A 19,197-nucleotide genomic window follows, 5' to 3' on the forward strand; every position below is an offset into this window, starting at 1 on the left:
CTGGGAAATGATTTTGTCATTCCATATAACTCTCAGTTGTTGTTGAAATATCGGGCTCATATCAATGTCGAATGGTGTAATCAATCTAGATCCATAAAGTACCTATTTAAGTACATTAACAAGGGCTCTGATCGAGTTACAATGCGATGCGTCTTATACACGACGTAATGAGGAGGACCCCGGTCGACTTGATGAGATTAAGATATTTTACGATTGTCGATATCTCTCTGCATGTGAAGCCGCTTGGAGAATTTTTGGGTTTGATATCCACTACGGAACTCCCCTCTTTGTTGAAAGGCTACAATACCATCTTAGGATGAGCAACCTATTGTCTTCCACGATGATGATTGGGTTGATGAGGTCGTAGAAAAGACTTCGCTCGGAGTGTCACAATTTCTTAATTGGATGGGATGTAATAATTCGACAGTAGAAGAGATGCAGGTTGCTAAAGAATTATTGTACTGTGAATTTCCAACCAAATTTGTTTGGAAAAAGAAACTTCGTCAATGGAGCCTTAGGAAAAAAGGATTTACAATTGGTAGGTTGGTTCACGTTCCCCCGCAATGTGGTGAATTGTATTTCATGAGAGTAATGTTGAATCACGTTAAGGGACCAAAATGTTTTGAGGATATTAGGACTGTGAATCAGTTTGTTCATCCGACATTTAGAGAAGCATGCTATGCATTGGGATTAATTGGTGATGATCGAGAGTATATTGCAGCTATCAACGAAGCGGTGATTGGGTCCGCTTCTACTTGAGAAATTTGTTCGCGACGTTATTATTTTGTGGCACGTTGTCTATGCCGAGCGAGTATGGGGACGAAACTTGGCAAATCGCTATCGGACGACATCCTTCATAGGCAACGCACTATTCTTAACAATCAAGGTGTGTCTTCATTTAATAGTAAACATTTACCGCTATTTTAATTAGAACAACTTTAAAACAATTCTTCATATTTCGCATTCTTACCTTCATCTATTCTATTAATTGATTGCGTTGCAGTATATAAAATCTCATAGATAATATTGCAACTTTTTTAACCACAGATTTGACTTACCGATGAAGAGTTGCAAAATTATGCACTTATTGATATTGAAAATTCTCTTCAAATAAATGGTAGTTCACTTCGTCGATTTGAGGGAATGCCGTTCCCAGACATGTCTGCAACGACACATCATCGAAATACTTTAGTCATGGATGCGTTGTCGTACGATAGACAGTCCTTGAGTGAAGAACATGAGATTGATTATCTTGATGATGACGAGCAGAGGTTGGTGTATAATGAAGTGATGGAAGCTGCTTTAAATAACAAAGGAGGGGTGTTCTTCGTTTATGGATATGGTGGAACTGGGAAAACTTTCCTTTGGAGAGCCTTGTGTGCCTGTTTCAGGAGTAAGGGCGATATTGTTGTGGCTGTTGCGTCAAGTGGAATTGCAGCAACATTGATACCAGGTGGTGTAACGGCTCATTCCAGGTTTGGAATTTCCATTAATGTAACGGAGGATTCCATATGCTCCCGAATTAAGCCAGGCAGTGATTTAGCTGAACTGTTGATACGTGCTAAACTCATAATATGGGATGAAGCACCAATGACTCATAGGCATTGCTTTGAGGCCCTTGATAAAAGTTTAAAAGATGTTATGCGTGTTTTGGACGTGGGAAATGCTGAAGTGCCGTTTGGTGGGAAAGTTGTGGTATTCGGGGGTGATTTTAGACAGACATTACCAGTTGTTTCAAAAGGAAGTAGAGCAGATGTTGTGGCTGCATCCCTTTGTTCATCGTATTTATGGTCTTTCTGCAAGGTATATATATTTTTTTCTTTACATATCAATATTACCGTTTTATGTGAGTCTTAGTTAAATTATTTTTGTCGTACTGTATTTATATAATTTAAAACGTATACCACTTATAGGTACTTAGATTGACCAAAAATATGCGATTGCAAGTTGGTAGTTCAACTGACAATGTTGAGGAGTTACGAAAATTCTCCGAATGGCTCTTGGAGATTGGAGATGGTATAGCAGGCGGTGAAAATGATGGAGAAGTTGATCTAGAATTACCAGCCGACTTACTAATTCAGGATGTGACGAATCCTATTAAGACATTAGTAGATGTCACTTATCCGGATCTGCTAGCACAATTGTGGAATCCGGAATATCTCCAACAAAGGGCAATCCTGGCCCCTACTCACGAGATTGTTGAATCAGTAAATGAATATGTGTTGTCGCTTATTGAAAAGGATGAGAGAATTTATTTAAGCTCCGATGAGGTGTGTAGTGATGACAGAGGTACAGGTGGTGGTGACATTCACTCTATTGAATTCCTCAACAGTATTAAATGTGCCGGACTCCCGAATCACCAGTTGAAGTTGAAGGTCGGTGCTATGGTGATGCTTCTGCGAAACATTGATCAATCACGTGGGTTGTGTAACGGCACGAGACTAATTGTGACTGATTTGGGGGAACGCGTGATAAGATGTACTGTCTTAACTGGTAGTCATAAAGGTGATAGAGTGCATATTGCTCGACTAACACTTACTCCATCGGACACCAGTAAATTTCCGGTACGTTTCAGTAGAAGACAATTCCCCATCGCTGTTTGTTTTGCAATGACGATAAACAAGAGTCAAGGCCAGTCTTTATCTCAGGTCAGCATCTATCTTCCAAGACCAGTGTTTAGTCATGGCCAGCTTTATGTCGCACTTTCCAGGGTCACCCGAAAAGAAGGCTTGAAAATTTTAATTTGTGACTCAGATATGCGTACTTCTACTACGACTACTAATGTAGTGTATCATGAAATTTTTCAATTTTTAGAATAACTTGCATTTGTTAAAGTTGATTATTAGATGTATTTTTCTTTTATCCGATTGTACAGTTTTCTATGTATGCATTTTTTATTGACAATATTAGATTACGTTATTTCCTTATAAAGCAGTGCATGTGAAGACATGTTTTTAACAAATTTAAACATTAATTATGTACATTGTTGATTTAGACCATTTAGATAGGTACAATAGAAATGCAAAAACAAATAAACATTAAAAAAAATTCATTCTGGCCCAAATACATACCCGTGCAATTTTGCACGGGTTTAAAACTAGTTTCTTTTTAGAGTAAAATCATCACACACTATCCTAACAAGTGGCAATGCAGTAACTCGTAAATCAAGTTTGTAGAACCATTTTATACATGAGACCAGTCCGTCCAATAACACAAAGTCCAAGTAAATTAGTGAATATAGTTACAAATATATTATTTTGAGAACCCAGTCATTTATTTTGATAACTTGTACATTTAAATATGTCGGTATTCGTCATAAGATATCGGATTGTCAAGAAAAAGTTCAAATATACATAAAATTAAATGTTATTTATGGGCTAATCTCTTTTTGGGTCAGTCTTATGCTATAGGACGGTCCTATAGAAGAGGAGTTGTTAGTGAAGTTATCTAACATAGAAATTTAGTGAAACTTCAATTGAGAGTGATACTTGGATGGGTCAAGCCACCGTCAAGGCTAGCATAAATTTTCATTTGTGACGGGCAATATCCGTTCGAGCTTTCCATTTTGTTGCAAATTGCTTCTTTGATATTATACATTCCAATTAGTAAGGCTTTTTATGAATGTTTTATTATGTTTATTTTTTTTCTTAAATACCTCATATAGTTGTTATAAAAAATAAAAAACTGTAAATAAATAATTAGAACAGGGTGAATATTACACGTAAAAAGAAGAACATTAAAATTCATTACCGTTTATATTGATCTTTCTGAGGCATACTCCGTTCTTCTTTTGGAAATTCGGGTCGGATTTGGGTCGGGTCAAGATGAGTCGGGTCGTATATTAGCGGGTTTGAATTAGCATACCATTGCCGATCGAGTCAAGTTCAAGTTATTATTGGGTCAGGTTATTTCGGGTCAATTCATTTTGGGTCAATTGATACTTCGGTAGGGTACGAATTTAGGGCACTGATTAGCAGGTCGTATCATGTGTCCGGTCGCAAATGGGTCATGTTGGTTTTTGGTTGCTAAATTTTCAAGTTCGCTTGGGTCGGCTTTCAGTCGGGTCGGGTATTAACAAAATTTTCGGGTTCGATAGTAATCAGTTTGCAACAATAACATTCAAGTCAGGTCAATTTGAGTTCGGGTCTTTAATTAGTTCGAGTGTCGGGTGTTATGCAGTCAGGTTAACTTAGCCAGGTCTAAAACTTAAAAGAGTTTTATTCCAATTTCCAAGGAGGCAACATCTATTTCGAATGCTAGGTAGTGCTTTTCATTATCAGAAAACCAAAAAATATTTGTTTTTTTCTCTTTTTTTTTTTTTTTTTTTGTAGTGAACAAGAATGTTTTTCAAGCTTTCACATGCTTCTAACTAGACCTGACAGAAGCAATCCGATCCAAAAAACCTGACCCAGGACCCGAAATTAACCCGAATTACATCATCCAAATGTGACCTGAAACCTGAATTGACCTGATCTAGCCCAAATATGACCCGAGTTTTCTTGACCCATAACTGACCCGACCCGAAAATGACACGAGAAAACATAGCTCTAATTGAACCGAAAAGACTTGAAATGCCTTTTTCTCTCTTGTTCGCTGACCCGAAAATCACCCGACCCGAAACAATCCGACCCATTTGGCCCAAAACAGACCCGACCAACAAACCTGAAACCCGACTTAACCCAAAATCAGTGAAATTAATAATCAAACGGACCCGACCTTGTAGGAAAGTTAATCGGTCCTTTCATTGAATTATGAGCAGGTATAAATACATGGGGATGCAATATTATTTCCTAATTACATGAGATTCTAGTTGACTAAATCATATACAAACTAGGAAGCAAATAAGCTACAAATAAGGCATGATATGTACACTTATTCTAACACACCCCCTCAGTCGTATGGGGAGGTTGACGGACATTAAGAATGGCACGAAAATCATCAAAGAGGACGGACGACAGTCCCTTCGTGAAGATGTCAGCCAGTTGATGACGTGATGGAACGTGATGGACACGAACATCACCACGCGCGACTTTCTCTCGTACAAAATGAATGTCCAACTCTATATGTTTAGTGCGTTGATGTTGTACGGGATTGCCGGCAAGATAAATCGCACTGATGTTGTCACGATAAACGAAAGTTGTTTTTGACAGGGGATAATGGAGTTCGAGCAAAAGATTGCAAAGCCAACAAGATTCGGAGACGACATTAGCGACACCCCTGTATTCGGTTTCAGCGCTTGAACAAGATATGCTTAGGTTGACGCTTGGATGCCCATGAGATTAGATTATCCCCCAGAAAAATTCAATAACCACTGGTAGAGCATCGTGTATCTAAGCAACCAGCCCAATCCGCGTCAGTGTATGACGTAAGAGACAACTCGGCGATGCAGTAAGCCAAAGACCATACTGGTGAGTACCCTTGACATATCGAAGCACACGTTTTAGAGCAGTCATATGAATATCCAATGAGTTGTGCATAAACAAACACACCTGCTGGACCGCATAAGATAGGTTTGGACGTGTCAGCGTAAGATATTATAAAGCCCCTGCCAATCGGCGGTATAAGGAAGGATCGGTGCAAGGAGAATTGGCTGTCGCACTAAGCTTAGGTTTCGTGTCCACAGGTGTTGAACACGGTTTGCACGAGGACATACAAGCCCGCTCCAATATTTCCAACGCATATTTTGACTGGGAAAGAAATAAACCAGTAGCGTGACGATGAACTGCTATTCCCAAGAAATAGCTTAAAGGACCGAGGTCCTTCATGGCAAACTCCTCACCAAGACGTTTCATGATAAAGCGACGCAAGGTGTCGGAGGAAGCAATGAGTATTATATCATCAACATAAAGAAGCAAATAAGCGAGATGATTACCGTCTTTGTAAATGAATAATGAATGATCACATTTGCTGTGAACGAAGCCCATGCCTTGAACAAAATCAGCAAATCGCTCGTACCAAGCTCGAGGAGCTTGTTTGAGCCCGTATAGGGATTTGAGAAGAAGGTAGACATGGGACGGATAGCGTGAGTCCTTATTGCCGAGAGGCTGATGCATATAAACAGTCTCGTTCAAGTTGCCGTGTAAGAACGCATTTTTCACATCCAATTGATGAATAGACCATTTGTTAGCAAGAGCCAAGCTCAAGGCCACACGAATAGAATGAATAAAGGGATTTCTAACATGTCGTCTGGTATGTTAATCAGTGATGCAAGTTTTGCAAGAGCGTCTGCAAACTGATTTTCTTCTCGAGGTAGATGTAGGTAGGTCACTTGATCGAAGAATTGGGCAACTTGATCTATTCTGGCCTGATAGGGCGCTAGACTTTCACTTCGAATTTTCCAAGATCCCGTAATTTGGTTGATGATCAAGGATGAATATTCGTGCACTCGAAGATTCTTGATGCCTAAACTTACTGCTGGTTGTAGCCCAATGAGGCAAGCTTCATATTCTGCTGCGTTATGTGTCAACTCGAAGTCGAGTTTGACAGAAAGTGGTGTATGCTCACTTTCAGGAGAAATGAGTAATACCCCTATTCCAAATCCTCTTAAGTTCGATGCTCCATCAAAATAAAGGTCCCAAGAGTCTACATTGGTTTGTAGTATGTCCTCGTCTGGGAATGACCATGTGTCTACTTCCTGGGTATCGTTGATGGGATTCTCTGCGAAGAACTCGGCAACGGTGCTCCCCTTTATAACCTTCAGAGGTACGTATTTAAGATCGAATTCTGAGAGCATTAATGTCCATCTTGCCAAGCGTCCATTGAGAACGGGTTTTTCGAAGAGGTATTTGACAGGATCCATTTTGGAGTACACCTTGACGGAGTTGCTAAGCATGTAATGGCGTAGCTTCTTCGTTACCCACACAAGAGCGAGGCATGTCTTTTCAAGAGGTGTGTACTTGAATTCGTAGCCCAAGAACTTCTTACTAAGGTAGTAGATGACTCTTCTTCTTTTCCAACGGTTTGTGCTAGCATAGCCCCCATGGCTGTTTCGGTCACTGTGAGATATAAACCAAGAGGTTGGTCTCGTTAAGGAGGCATGAGCACTGGTGGTTTGGCTAGTATCTCCTTAATTTTGTCAAACGCCTTTTGACAATCGTCATCCCATATGGTATGATCTGTTTTCTTTAGCTTTTTGAAGATGGGTTCACAAATCATGGTAAGTTTCGATAAGAATCGACTTATGTATTGCACCTTGCCTAAAAATCCCCTAACCTCCTTCTCTGTCTGAGGTTCTGGCATATCGATTAGAGCTTTGATTTTGGAAGGGTCGATCTCTATTCCCCGTTGACTGACGACATATCCCAGAAGCTTGCCTGACGTTACTCCGAATGCACATTTCTGAGGATTAAGCCTCATGTTGTACTTCCGTAGTCTTAGGAAGAACTTGCGAAGATTATCAATGTGCCCCTTCCTATCTTTGGACTTAACAATCATATCATCCACGTACACCTCTACTTCTTTATGCATCATGTCATGTAGGAGTGTGGTCGCAGTGCGTTGATACGTAGCTCCAGCATTGATTAACCCGAATGGCATAACAGTATAACAATAGGTGCCCCATTGAGTAACAAAGGCAGTCTTATGCATGTCTTCTATGGCCATCTTGACCTGATTATATCCTGCATATCCATCCATGAAGGACAATAACGCGTGATCTGCTATATTGTCTATCAATATGTCGATATGTGGTAGAGGAAAGTCGTCCTTGGGAGTCGCTTTGTTTAAGCCTCTGAAATCAACACAAACTCGGATTCTCCCATCCTTTTTGGGTACAGGTACTATGTTGGCCACCCAGTCTGAATACTCGGAAACTTTAATGAACCCGGCTTTGAATTGCTTATCGACTTCTTCTTTCATCTTAAGAGCCCATTCTGTCCTCATCCGACGAAGCTTCTGCTTTACAGGTTTGAAACCTGGTTTGATTGGAATTCTATGTTCTGCAATATCCTTGTCGATCCCTGGCATGTCTTTGTAGGACCAAGCAAAAACGTTTTTGAACTCGTGTAGGAGGTCTATGAAACTGGCCCTTTCGGTTGGGCTTAAGGTTGTCCCTATCCTAAGTTCTTGGGGTTCTAGTTCGGTTCCTACGTTGATGGGTTCAGTGTTCTCTATAACTGGTGCCCCTTCCCCCTCTTGTAATATTTATTTAGCTATGTAGGGAGGTAGTTCGATTGAGTCTGGGTCTGAATCATCCTCATTATCATCGTAAAATAGAATTGTATTCAGAATAACACAAAGAGTAAGCAGAATCTGATTTATTCATATTAAATTTTGAAAATAGTTGAAACAAAGAAGCCATTTGTTCAGTAGTCAGTGGCGGTAAAGAGACAGCTGTTGGGACATTTCCCAAGCTACTGTTACTACTTGATACTATGCTAGGAGAAACAAGGGGATTGGGAGTGACAACATGGGGAGACTCTCTAAGGACTTCTCTAGACTCCGACTCTGATTCTGACTCCGACTCTGACTCGAATTCGTTATCTTCGGCTTCTCCTTTGAACATCTCTCCTTCTCTAGTGGTGAGTTTGAAGAGTCTTCCTTGGTTGTTTGTCCATTTGATCGACTTTCTCCATCCTTTTTGCTGATTCGAAATGGTTTTGGTGATTAACGTTGCAGGGTTGAAATGGTCATCCTGAAGTATCATGGTAATGATCTCGTTCTGCGCAGCTCTAACGAATCGGTCTTCTCAAAACAGAAGGCTAACAGCCTGTTCGTCTAAGCAAGGTGCTTGACGAGTCTTGACGGTAGGAACTGTTTCTGAAGGAATGAAGTAGCAATCGTGAAAGATCTCGATTCCAGTTAGTTGCCTTCCTTTATAGTGCCAAGGTTCGGGAAACCCATGAAAGTATTCGTGATTCCCTTCTCTACCAAAGTATCCATATATGGTAGGGAGGTAGGGTCGCATTTGGATTCCCACGTTCTTGCGGTTTTGAAACTGTGTGAGCATCTCCAGAGCTTCTTCTTTCGTGGGTTTGTATCTCAATCCTAATGGTATCCTTTGAGAGTTTCCTTCTTTGTAAGGTGCAAAGGTATTTCTTCGGACAGGATTCAGTGGCATTCCCGGGAAGTATCCCTGAGACTTGAGTATGTGGTTGACCACTAAATTGGAATATGGATTGAAGTATAAGGGTGTCAGTTCACTTTCTATAAGGTTTATGCTATGGAAGCCCCCAAGCTCGTATACTGGATTTGCAACCACTTGGTTGCTTGACATCTTTTCTATCACTACCTTGATAGGTGACGAAGTGATCGTCACTACTTTGCCATCTAGTGGGATCTTGATTTTCTGGTGGAGGGTGGATGTTACTGCTTTGGAAGCGTGAATCCAAGGCCTTCCTAGAAGTATGTTGAATGATGCTTCGATATCCACTATCTGAAAGTTAACCTTTTGCTCAATCGGCCTTGTGGCTATGGTGAGGTTGACTAGTTCTACTACTTTACGTCACGTACCGTCATATGCACGAACGCCTTGGTTAGTAGGGGTCCAATCCGACTTTTTCATGCCCAACTTATATGCCGTTTTTAATGGTATGACGTTGACTGTAGAGCCATCATCTACCAAAGTCATTGGTACATTCTTCTTTAAGCAAATGATAGTAATGTATAGAGCCAAGTTGTGACTAACGCCGAAAGGTGGTAAATCCTCATCTAAGAAAGTAACCGGGTTACTTAGCTTAGCTGAATCTTGGAAGACCATGTTGACTACGTCATCAGGTGTAGAGTTATGTGCCACATTTAATTTAGTCAAGGCTTGCAGTAGAGCTTTGCGATGAGGGAATGAGCTTGCAACATGTTGCCAGACTGAAAGATCAGCCTTTGTCTTCTGTAGTTGCTTCAGCAAGTGGTCGGTAGATGTATCTTCGCCATCATTTGGTGTGACGACGTTGGTATTAGTAACTGGACCATTGGCTATGGGACCATTTTGAGAAATTTTTTGATATGAACGCCCTGAACGAGTAAGGTGGTCTATATCTTGGTCTTCACTATTTTTGACTATGTCCTCACTAATCTTGACTAGGTAGTGCTCGATGAGGTATTCTTCTTCATCATCATCGACCCATACGTCGTTGACTGTAGCAAGTTCTCTCAACCTGATGATTTCAGCTTCTAAGTGGATTATTTGATCGATTAGGCTATCGACCACGATTACCACTTCTTGCATTGTAGAATTTTGAGAGAGATTTAGTGGCATGCTCTCCTTAGGTATGGTGTTTGGATTGCGGAGGGATGCTACTACATTTTCTAGCTCTGAGACTTGTCTATTCACACTCTGTGTCCATGTAACAAAGTCGGCGATGGTAGGAGAAATGGTGGAATAAGTCCCCTCATCTTCTAATGCATGGATCTCATCTTCGATTGGAGAAATGAGGTGCGAACAATCTAAGTTAGATTCTTCATTTGTAATCATCAGAACTCCAAGAGGATTCTGAGTATTGTTAGGCTTACCTCTCGGAGGTATGGGTAGGCGACCGTCTTCAATCATATCTTGAAGGACATGCTTTAGCTTGTAACACTTCTCTGTATCGTGTCCCCTACCTCTATGATATTCGCAGTATGAATTTTCATCCCGGAACTTGGACTTCTTTTCTGGATCAGGTGTAGGCCCTATGGGTTGGAGCTTACCTTGTTTCATCAACCTCTTCAAAGCATTGGAATATGTGTCGCCAATGTTGGTGAACTTCCTTTGGGGTTATTCTTCTTTGATGATTCAAGAAGGTTAACCTCATCAGTCTTGCTAGTAGAGCCATAAGAACGACTTGTTGAGCCTTGATATCCACGACCTACCATTTTGGACAAGAGTCCTTTACGGATGTCATCTTCAATTCTTGTCCCTGGCACAGTTAAGTCCTTGAAGGTCTTAATGTTTTAGTACCTCAAGTGATTTGCATAAATGGGTCTTAAGTTATCCACGAATTTTTCCACGAGAGTAGCTTCATCCAGACGCTCGACAAGTTGTGTACTAGTCTTCCTCCACCTACTTAGGAAGCCGGTGAAGCCTTATTTCTCATTTTTGGTAAGAACCTCTAGAGTGCGCATATTGACTTGGATTTCAGCATTATCCACGTATTGCTTAGCGAACTCGATTGCGGTGTCATCCCAGGTGGCAATCTTCTTGTGCTCTAGAGAATAGAACCATTGCTTAGGAATGGTGTCGAGAGATGAAGGAAAGATCCTTAAGAACATCTCGGGTTTGATGCCTTTGATAGAAATGTAGTCCTTGAAAGCACGAATGTGGTTCAAAGGGTTTTCATGTCCCTTGAACTTTGGGATATCAGTCATGTTGAAGTTGGTTGGTAATTTGGCGCTCACGGCCTCCTACTTGCTATTGTTTTCTCTATAGATATCATCTCCTTTGAGGTACATTAGTTGCTCCTCCAAGTATTGGAGTCGCTTTTCAGCTTTAGTAAGACCTACTAGAGGGTTGATTTCTGCTTGTCCAACATAGGGTGGAAGGTTGTCATTCACAAATTCACTAGGAACTTCATCTTCTGCAGGAGGTAGCCTAGTTTCTACAGCAACAATTCGACCCTCGATTGTATTGAGGCGATTTTAAACTTGGTCTTGGCTTGTTTGGAGACGAGCGAGCGCAGCTAGGATTTCATCATTACTATTTTCGGGTTGACTGTTGGCGCTTGTGGTACTAGCTTCAGGCATCTTGGAAACTTGATAAGAGATCGACGACGAATCAAAATACGATCGACCACTCTAGCACACTTACTCAAAGAAAAGACTGAAATTGTGGAGTGGGAGTGTGGAGTGGGAGTGTGCCACTTGTGTCAAGTGAGGTTTGAAAATGACAAAGTTTTGAAATGTTTGTCCTAGTCAACTGTAGTGTAGTTGTTGGAGTGTTGACTTGAAGTGAGGTTTTGAAATGGATTTTGAGGCCCGAATTTTGACTCGATATTTGGACAGGGTTTCGACTCATTTTGCGCTAATGTGGGCCATTTTCGAAAATATTTACATTTTGAAAAAGGTTTTTGATTTTAAAAAATTCGTCATGGTTTGGTTTAGAAAATGGTGATCACGTATGATACAAGCATTCAAACAGGCATTATAACGGTATGCTGAGTGCATTTAAAGGGTTTTGGCTTAAAAGGGTGGGTAGCCATACCGAGCAATCAAACCTGGGTCTGTAGAGAGGCCCGTGCCAAACATGAGTAAGGCCGGTTCCTAGTCCATTCCCTCGAGTAATGAAAGCCCTTGATACAAACATGAGTAAGCATCATGGTATGGTTGACGTCAATCGCTATCCATCCTTAGGCCCAGATAAGAATTTGGACCGTCCATACGGGACGATTGGTCGAATGGGTTGGGCCTAGGAAGGCCGAATAAAAACGATCTAAGAAGATCGAGTAATGAAAATCGACAACTGTCTCATATAAACTATTCCCTAACCTTGTTCAAGTTTCACCCTTGACAACACGTAAGTGTAGTACTCCCCAACGAAGTCGCCAAACTGTGGACACGGAGGGCCCACGGGGGCGCAAGGGAAAACAAGCGTTTGCATTTGTGAAGTCGCCACCAATTTATTATGGAAAATTGGAAACCGTTGTGGACAGCGGGCCGCCCACGGGGGCGCTTGGGAGTGAAGGGGCTCGAAAACAAGCGTTTGCATTTTGTATGGAGTCGCCACCAATTTTTATGGGAAATTGGAACCGTTCGAATACCTCGTGTCATGTCAAGACACAAAGTAGTGACATGAACACTAAGCAATCGTTACCCTTAGCATTCTATGTCTAGAATGACTCTCGCGGATGCCAATGAACACGGGTGCTCACGGAGATCTGGAGTAAGGGGTGAGGGTACGTATTAGGAAGCTCTTTTGATCGAACACCTAATCCCGCCCGCCTCGATAGCGGCCTCTACTAATGATTAGGGAGTTTATTCGTACTTGATATATCGTCGGCTATATGCATGAATGCAACATCCAATAGATTAATCCTAACATGTGAATTAAGACTAAGTCGGTGAACAATTAAGTTAGCAAACAATTGGGGTCGAAGTTGGATTTAATGTTCAATTACATGTGGAAGCATACAAAACAATGAAATAAATGAAATAAATTACAATAATGGAAATTACATTAATTACATTGGATTAGGCGGTTTATGTCGAAAATACCTTTAAAACGGATAATTTGATAAAAAGGAACAAAAGAATAAAATAACAAATTAACGAACAGGAATTAGCGATATTACGAATATTAGTTAATTGATACGTAAACTAATTAATCTAGGTCAAGGCAGAAAAGGAGTTCGGGACGAAGTCATCCTGGGAACAAAGCGAAGAGACATCGCGCCCTTTGGAAGAGAAGCGCGGACGCTGCGTCTGTTCAAGGACGAACTCGGGCCGTGAAGCCGGAAGCGCAATTGTTAACGTTTAATTGGTGAATTTAAGGGATTGATTTAGATTATGTAGTCGGATGAAAGTGGTTTACAGATTATTTAACATGTGATTTGAGTCATAAAACAATAAACATGGATGAAGACGGAATTAAAGACAGATTAAACATGTGAAGGGTCGACGTTAATGGATGAACAAACTAACAAACCGAATTAACTAGATACGATGAACGATGACGAATTAGTGATGAACAATAAATAAACAGACGCAAATTTATCAACAACGAACTCCAGAAACTCAATATGAACGATTGAACTTCTAAAACCCGAAACTTGAATTAATGACGAAAACCCGCAAATATGAATTATAAGGGATTTAAGTCGGATTTGATGACTAATTAAGCATGTTAATGAACGATGGTTAATATACATATGAATTATAAATTACCGTGATGAAGAATTAACAGACGAACAAAACAAAAGAAATTAATTTGATACGAATTACAGAGGACGGAGGAAGAAGAAAAGAAGCAGGAACTGCGGCAGCCTCACAAAGAGGCGCAGCAGGTGCTGCGCTCCTTTGAAGAGGCGCAGCAGTTGCTGCGTCTTTTCTCGACTGTCTGTCTACTGGAAATCCGCAAAAAAGGTTTTGAAGACGGTTTTTAGAAATCGGTTTTAATGAGATACTTTCGACATAAACCTTACAATTGTTATACGATAAATAAAATACAATAAATAAAGAGAGATTAATACACCCTCAGACTTACATGTTGACGGAACGAGAAGAACTAAGAAGATCGATTAGTGATGCTCGACGCGAATGCAAGGAAAGAGTGCCCTCGTAAGAGGAAAACGATTTAACAAGTTGATTAATTAGATTGATTGAGTGTAGTGGTCAAATTGGTCGGTCATGCAACGGAGAGGCTGGTACCCGGAAAGATCCGAGCTTACGTGGTCGGAAGTCCAAGCACGTAGGCGCCAATTAGTAAGAACAAAGTCTAGAATGCAAAGGGAGAAGAGAAGGGCGGACACTCGCGTGAGAAATATGAGGAACGAAAGCTCCTATTTATACTAATCACACGAAGGAATAGGGTTTCGGAGACTCTTTGGAAGTGAATCTCGGAAAGATATAAAAAAGATACGTAAATCATGCAAAGAAGGGCCGGGGAAGAGGCGCAGCACCCATGCGTCTCTTGGAAGAGGCGCAGCAGTGCCGCGCCTGTTCCCAGGAGGTTTCCTCCGCTAAGAAAGATTTCCGCGTTTTAGTTATGGTAGGACGGATTTAATTTGATTATCTTTTGAATATTACGGGATATTATTTGCCAAAAGATAAAATTTGATGAATATGAAATAGAAATATCCGGAATATTCCAGAACATTCCGACTCGGGATTCAACAACTATCGAAAATGGAGACGGTTTTTGACCCGGACTCGAATGTACTCTAATTATCGCCAAAACGACCGTATCGGCACGTAGATGACAACTAAGAGGTTGACATTTATATTTGAGCAATCACTTGACGATAATCTTACGAACTGTCACTAATCGTTCCGCGAATCAAACATGCGGCCCAATCATCACCGGGTGGTTTGCGAGGGGTGCAGAAACGAGGTGTCTGAGCCCCACTTTGACCGAGGCTTGGACAAGGCGAAAGTCAAAGTATAGCCATCAGGTCAATCGAAGATTACAACCTGACGACTATGGCGACGCGAGGCGGCTCAAGGGGTCTGAGCCAAGGACCTGTCGTCGGGAACATTTTAGAGTCTGTCGACTATCGGGGAGGGTCGTTTAAAGTCCATTAGACTACGTAAGGAGGCTCGCCAGCCATAAGAAGAGACCATACCTGAGACTTCTTCCTCGAGATGCTTTCGGAGGAGCATAGGAGCTAAGGTTAAGACCTAAAGATAATATATGAATGTGCTAGGGTGTGGGACCCTAAAGGAAAGCATTGACAGGAAGGAGGCCAAATATGAGTTCTGACCTAAAGGTAACTAAAGTTTGGGTATAGGAACTTCTGGAGAACGACACCCTGTCGAACTCCGCCGGGAAACAAGAAATATTGAAAGCAGCAGGACGTTGGTAGAAACTGCTGGGGGAATCCGCTTGCGTTGGTCTCGAGCGAACTCTGGCGAAATTTGGAAGTTGAATCTGCTTGCGTCGGTCTCAAGCGAACTCTTGTTGGGGAATATGTCGACGACTAGGAACATCTTGATCGTCGGGGGAAAGTCTTGAGCGAGCAGTACTGCAAAATACTACTGCGCTGGATAAAATGATTTGACGACTAGGAACATCTGAATCGTCACGAAAGAGAGCCTTGGGTGAGCAGTACTGCAAAATACTACTGCGCCAAAATGGTTGAGCAATACTGCGAAATACTGCTGCGCGGGATAAAATGAATTCGGACAACACTGCGAAATACTGTCGCACTGGATAAAATGCGGACCGGAACGAAGGGAAATCATCGAAACGGACCAAAGTAAAAAAAAAATGTCATCGAAGAAGAGGCGCACCAAAGATGGGCCCACGAATAACGAACTCATAACGGATTTTTTGAAAATCCATCAGGAGGGAAACAAAGGGAGAGGCGCAGCAAGAGCTGCGTCTCTTGGAAGAGGCGCTTGGCGCGCCCGCCGCGTCTCTTCTCAATTCAAAGCAATTCCGCGTAAAAACGCGAAATCAGAAAGGTTTTATTTCATTATTTCGAAACACAAATCCTTCAATTTCTCTCTCAAATCTTCACCATTTCTATCAAGGTTGGATTCAAAAGCTTGCTTGGAATATGACTAATCGAGGTATGTGCTTTAATCTTGCATTAATCTTCCATTTTTGTCGAATTTTGAGCCGCGAACATTAGGGTTTTCGACCCAAATGATCGAAAATTTGGGGCTTTTCCCCCAAATGGATTTGTCATGCCAAATTGATACTAGAAATGAGTAGTAGGCAATGTTAGGAACATAACCATGTATTTACTTCGAATTTTCACCAAGTTTTGAGCCCTTGAGCGAATTTTGAGACGGTTTCACAGCTAGATCGAAAATTGCTTCGAAAATGGCCTTAGGATTGCCCATTTGTGTTGAAATTTGATAGTAGGGACCCTTGGATGATGGGTAAACTTCCTGTCATCTCGGAAATTTGGTTTGTGACAACTTTTTGCAGGACACTTTTTAGGGCATAATCGCCGTTATAGCGAAATGCTGCCGAATTTTCGACTCGAACTCGGAACTAGGCTTTGACTTAGACTTGACTTGACCCTATCCATCACATGAGTGATTGGGTTTGGCGGGAACATGGCCAAGGATGGCCGGAAAGGGGCGATTTCTGGGCCTTGAAGGCTCGAAAAACTACTTAACAAGGGCTTGTCGTCATGTGACGCGGCCTGGATTTGCTTTAATCGTTGCAGGTGACGATGCTTCTTCTTCTGGGAGAGATCCCATGGATATAGACGCCGCTGCCGTTGAGGAGGCACTAGAGCAGGCCTTCACCGCCGCGGTGATGGCTGCTGCAGAGGAGATCCCCGAGGAGGAGGCTGCTGACGAGGAGGAGATTCCGAGACGGGCCCACCTCGGACGAGGGGGTCGCCAGCTGAGAGGTGCTCTCTGCGTGGCCGAGACCGGGAGAGTAGGCACCTTGTGTGGGCTGCCGAGGGTCACTTGTCCTACAGGACGGTGAAGAGCTTGGTAAATAGGAATTCCCTAACTCATTACCTATCCTTTTCCGTTTTTGTTCAAATCTCTTTTAAATTTACCCAAAACTAAAGATAGCTTTGTTTCAAATCATGATAGGAGGCCGGGAACATCCGGTCGTTCTCGGGGTATACGACGGCGATGGAGCACTACGAGCGGCTGTCGGAGGAGGAGAGGGCCATGATCGAGCGCGGAGCATTTGGTCCTCTGGTTCAGGTTTGGAGGGATATCGTGAAGAGGAAGTTGCGGGCCAACCTTAGCCTGGTTCGCGCTTTCTTGGATCGATTCTGGGATACGACTTCCACATTTCACCTGCCTTTTGGTGAGGTGGGAGTCACCTTGGAGGACTACGGCATGATTTTCGGGTCCGGCCGTGTGGGACCGAGGAGATGGTGTGGCGGAGACCGGCATGAGGGCGGACTCGGCCGAGGCGAGGAGGTTGATCGGCTGGAACTTGTCGCCGAAGGCTGTTGCGGTCGGGTTTGGTACCCAGCACCTATGTTCGAGATTACTTTGCGGGGAAGACCCCAGATCGGTGGTGATCGATGGGAGGGAGACGGACCCTCCTCCTTGTACGGCCGAGAGCAGAGGGCTCGTCTCGTGGCTTTGGTGGTTCTTGTCTTCGATTTACCTCGGAGACAAGGGTGAGAGGTTGTCGACGAAGCTTCTCCCCTTTCTTTCGACCCGAGTTCCTTAGGGCGTTGGGACCTGGTCATCTTTGGTTTTGCGGTCCTCATCCGCTTTATGAGGGCCATGGTTCGCCCAGAGCTGATGGAGAAGGGGACTCTCTCGGCGCCGTTGTCGGACCCGGCCGCTTGTTGGAGGTATGAACCTTCCTTTAGATCAACGTAAATTCCTTTCTTTTATCAAAGATCGAAAGATCGTCATTGACTATTCTGTTTTACAGGCGTGGGTGTACTCTTACTTTCCGGACCTCGCGCCCAAGAGGACGGAGCCGTTGGAGAGGGCCTATCCCGTGGTGAGGGATTGGGTCATGTGCCGAACGAAGAGCAAGCGTTCTTCTCACAACGTCTACCGGCGGGATGTGAACGCCCTTCAGCTGAGCAGCGTGAGTATCCCATTTGTATTCATTCACATCTTTATCCTTTGCTTTAATTGATCATAGGAATGACCTTTGCCTTCATATTGTGACAGTGGGTGCCCAGACCTTGGGCGGAGTACGCTGGAGCGCCTCCCTTTGTTGCTGAGACCCTTCGTCCTAGGAGTTCGAGTCGGCTGCTGTTGTGGACGTCGATGGGTCCTGTATGGTATCTGGGCGAGCGGTTAGCTCGTCGGTGCTTCGGGCGCGTTGACGGTTCCGTCGATCCTCCTAGGACGATGTTTAGGGAGCCTTCTGAGGCTGAGAGGGAGGCGGACTGGCGGTGCCAGTGGCGACGACCTTCTTCTCCCTGAGGAGGATTACTCGGCGTTCCTTTACGGGAGGTTGGCGTACTGGCCAGTAGTGGTGAGTATCTTTTGTTTTTTGTTGATTTGATTTCGGGAATTACGACGAAAGATTGGCGATTAATGAGAGCTATTTGTCTTTTCAGGAGGTTGAGGCGGCGGGCATCGAGCCCCCAGAGTACCCCGAGACTCTCGAGTACACTGACGCTACTGGGAGGACGACGATCTCCGAGTTACGTGACTTTGACGTAGCCGTGACGGATCTTGGCCTAGATGACGGGCAAAGATTCGATTCGGAGGGTGAGTTCTCATTTTGCATAGTTTTCGTGTAAGAACACGTTTGACTGAATTTGTTTAATTTGCTGAGAATTTCCTTTTGAAATGCAGGTCGCGCCATCTCGGTTCGTGGCACTATGGAGGGTGGCCAACCGGCTACGAGCTACGGCCATTGAGGCACTCGTCGGTGGTCGAGGTCGTCAGGTATGAACCTTTGTATCCATTTTTCGATCTTCTTTTTTTTGAGTTTTGGTTTTCCAATTGAGTTGATTGACGTGAGCCAATTCGTTGCTGTTTGCAGGGTGACCGTGAGTCGGGACGAGAGTTGGCCCAGGCTCGGGAGGAGACGGCTCGCTTGTCGAGGGAGCTCGAGTTTCGGGATGCCGAGATCGCCGCTCTGATGGCGAGAGTTGCTGAGTTGGAGGGTGCCCAGCAGTAGCTTGTGTAGTTTTGTAGATTTGTACATTTTGATTTTGAAACATTTTTGGA

The 19,197-nt window shown here is 43.0% G+C and overlaps 1 protein-coding gene across 1 annotated transcript; it reads left to right on the forward strand.

Annotated features, from left to right (window-relative positions):
• Positions 1 to 813: 813 nt before the first annotated feature.
• LOC141588578 (uncharacterized) lies at positions 814 to 2,819 on the forward strand. The gene is made up of 3 exons (XM_074410011.1): positions 814 to 886; positions 1,067 to 1,803; positions 1,914 to 2,819. The coding sequence occupies exons 1-3, from the start codon at positions 814 to 816 to the stop codon at positions 2,817 to 2,819; spliced, it is 1,716 nt and encodes a 571-aa protein (XP_074266112.1).
• The last annotated feature ends 16,378 nt before the right edge of the window (positions 2,820 to 19,197 follow it).

The sequence above is a fragment of the Silene latifolia genome, chromosome 6 (assembly GCF_048544455.1).
Source record: "Silene latifolia isolate original U9 population chromosome 6, ASM4854445v1, whole genome shotgun sequence".
In the NCBI taxonomy this organism is placed as follows: Eukaryota; Viridiplantae; Streptophyta; class Magnoliopsida; order Caryophyllales; family Caryophyllaceae; genus Silene; species Silene latifolia.

Coding starts and splice junctions, on each gene's coding strand:
- LOC141588578 (XM_074410011.1), top strand. CDS start 814: ATGGGGACGAAACTTGGCAAATCGCTATCGGACGACATCCTTCATAGG. Junction 887..1,066: donor CACTATTCTTAACAATCAAG/GTGTGTCTTCAT, acceptor TTACCGATGAAG/AGTTGCAAAATTATGCACTT. Junction 1,804..1,913: donor ATTTATGGTCTTTCTGCAAG/GTATATATATTT, acceptor TACCACTTATAG/GTACTTAGATTGACCAAAAA.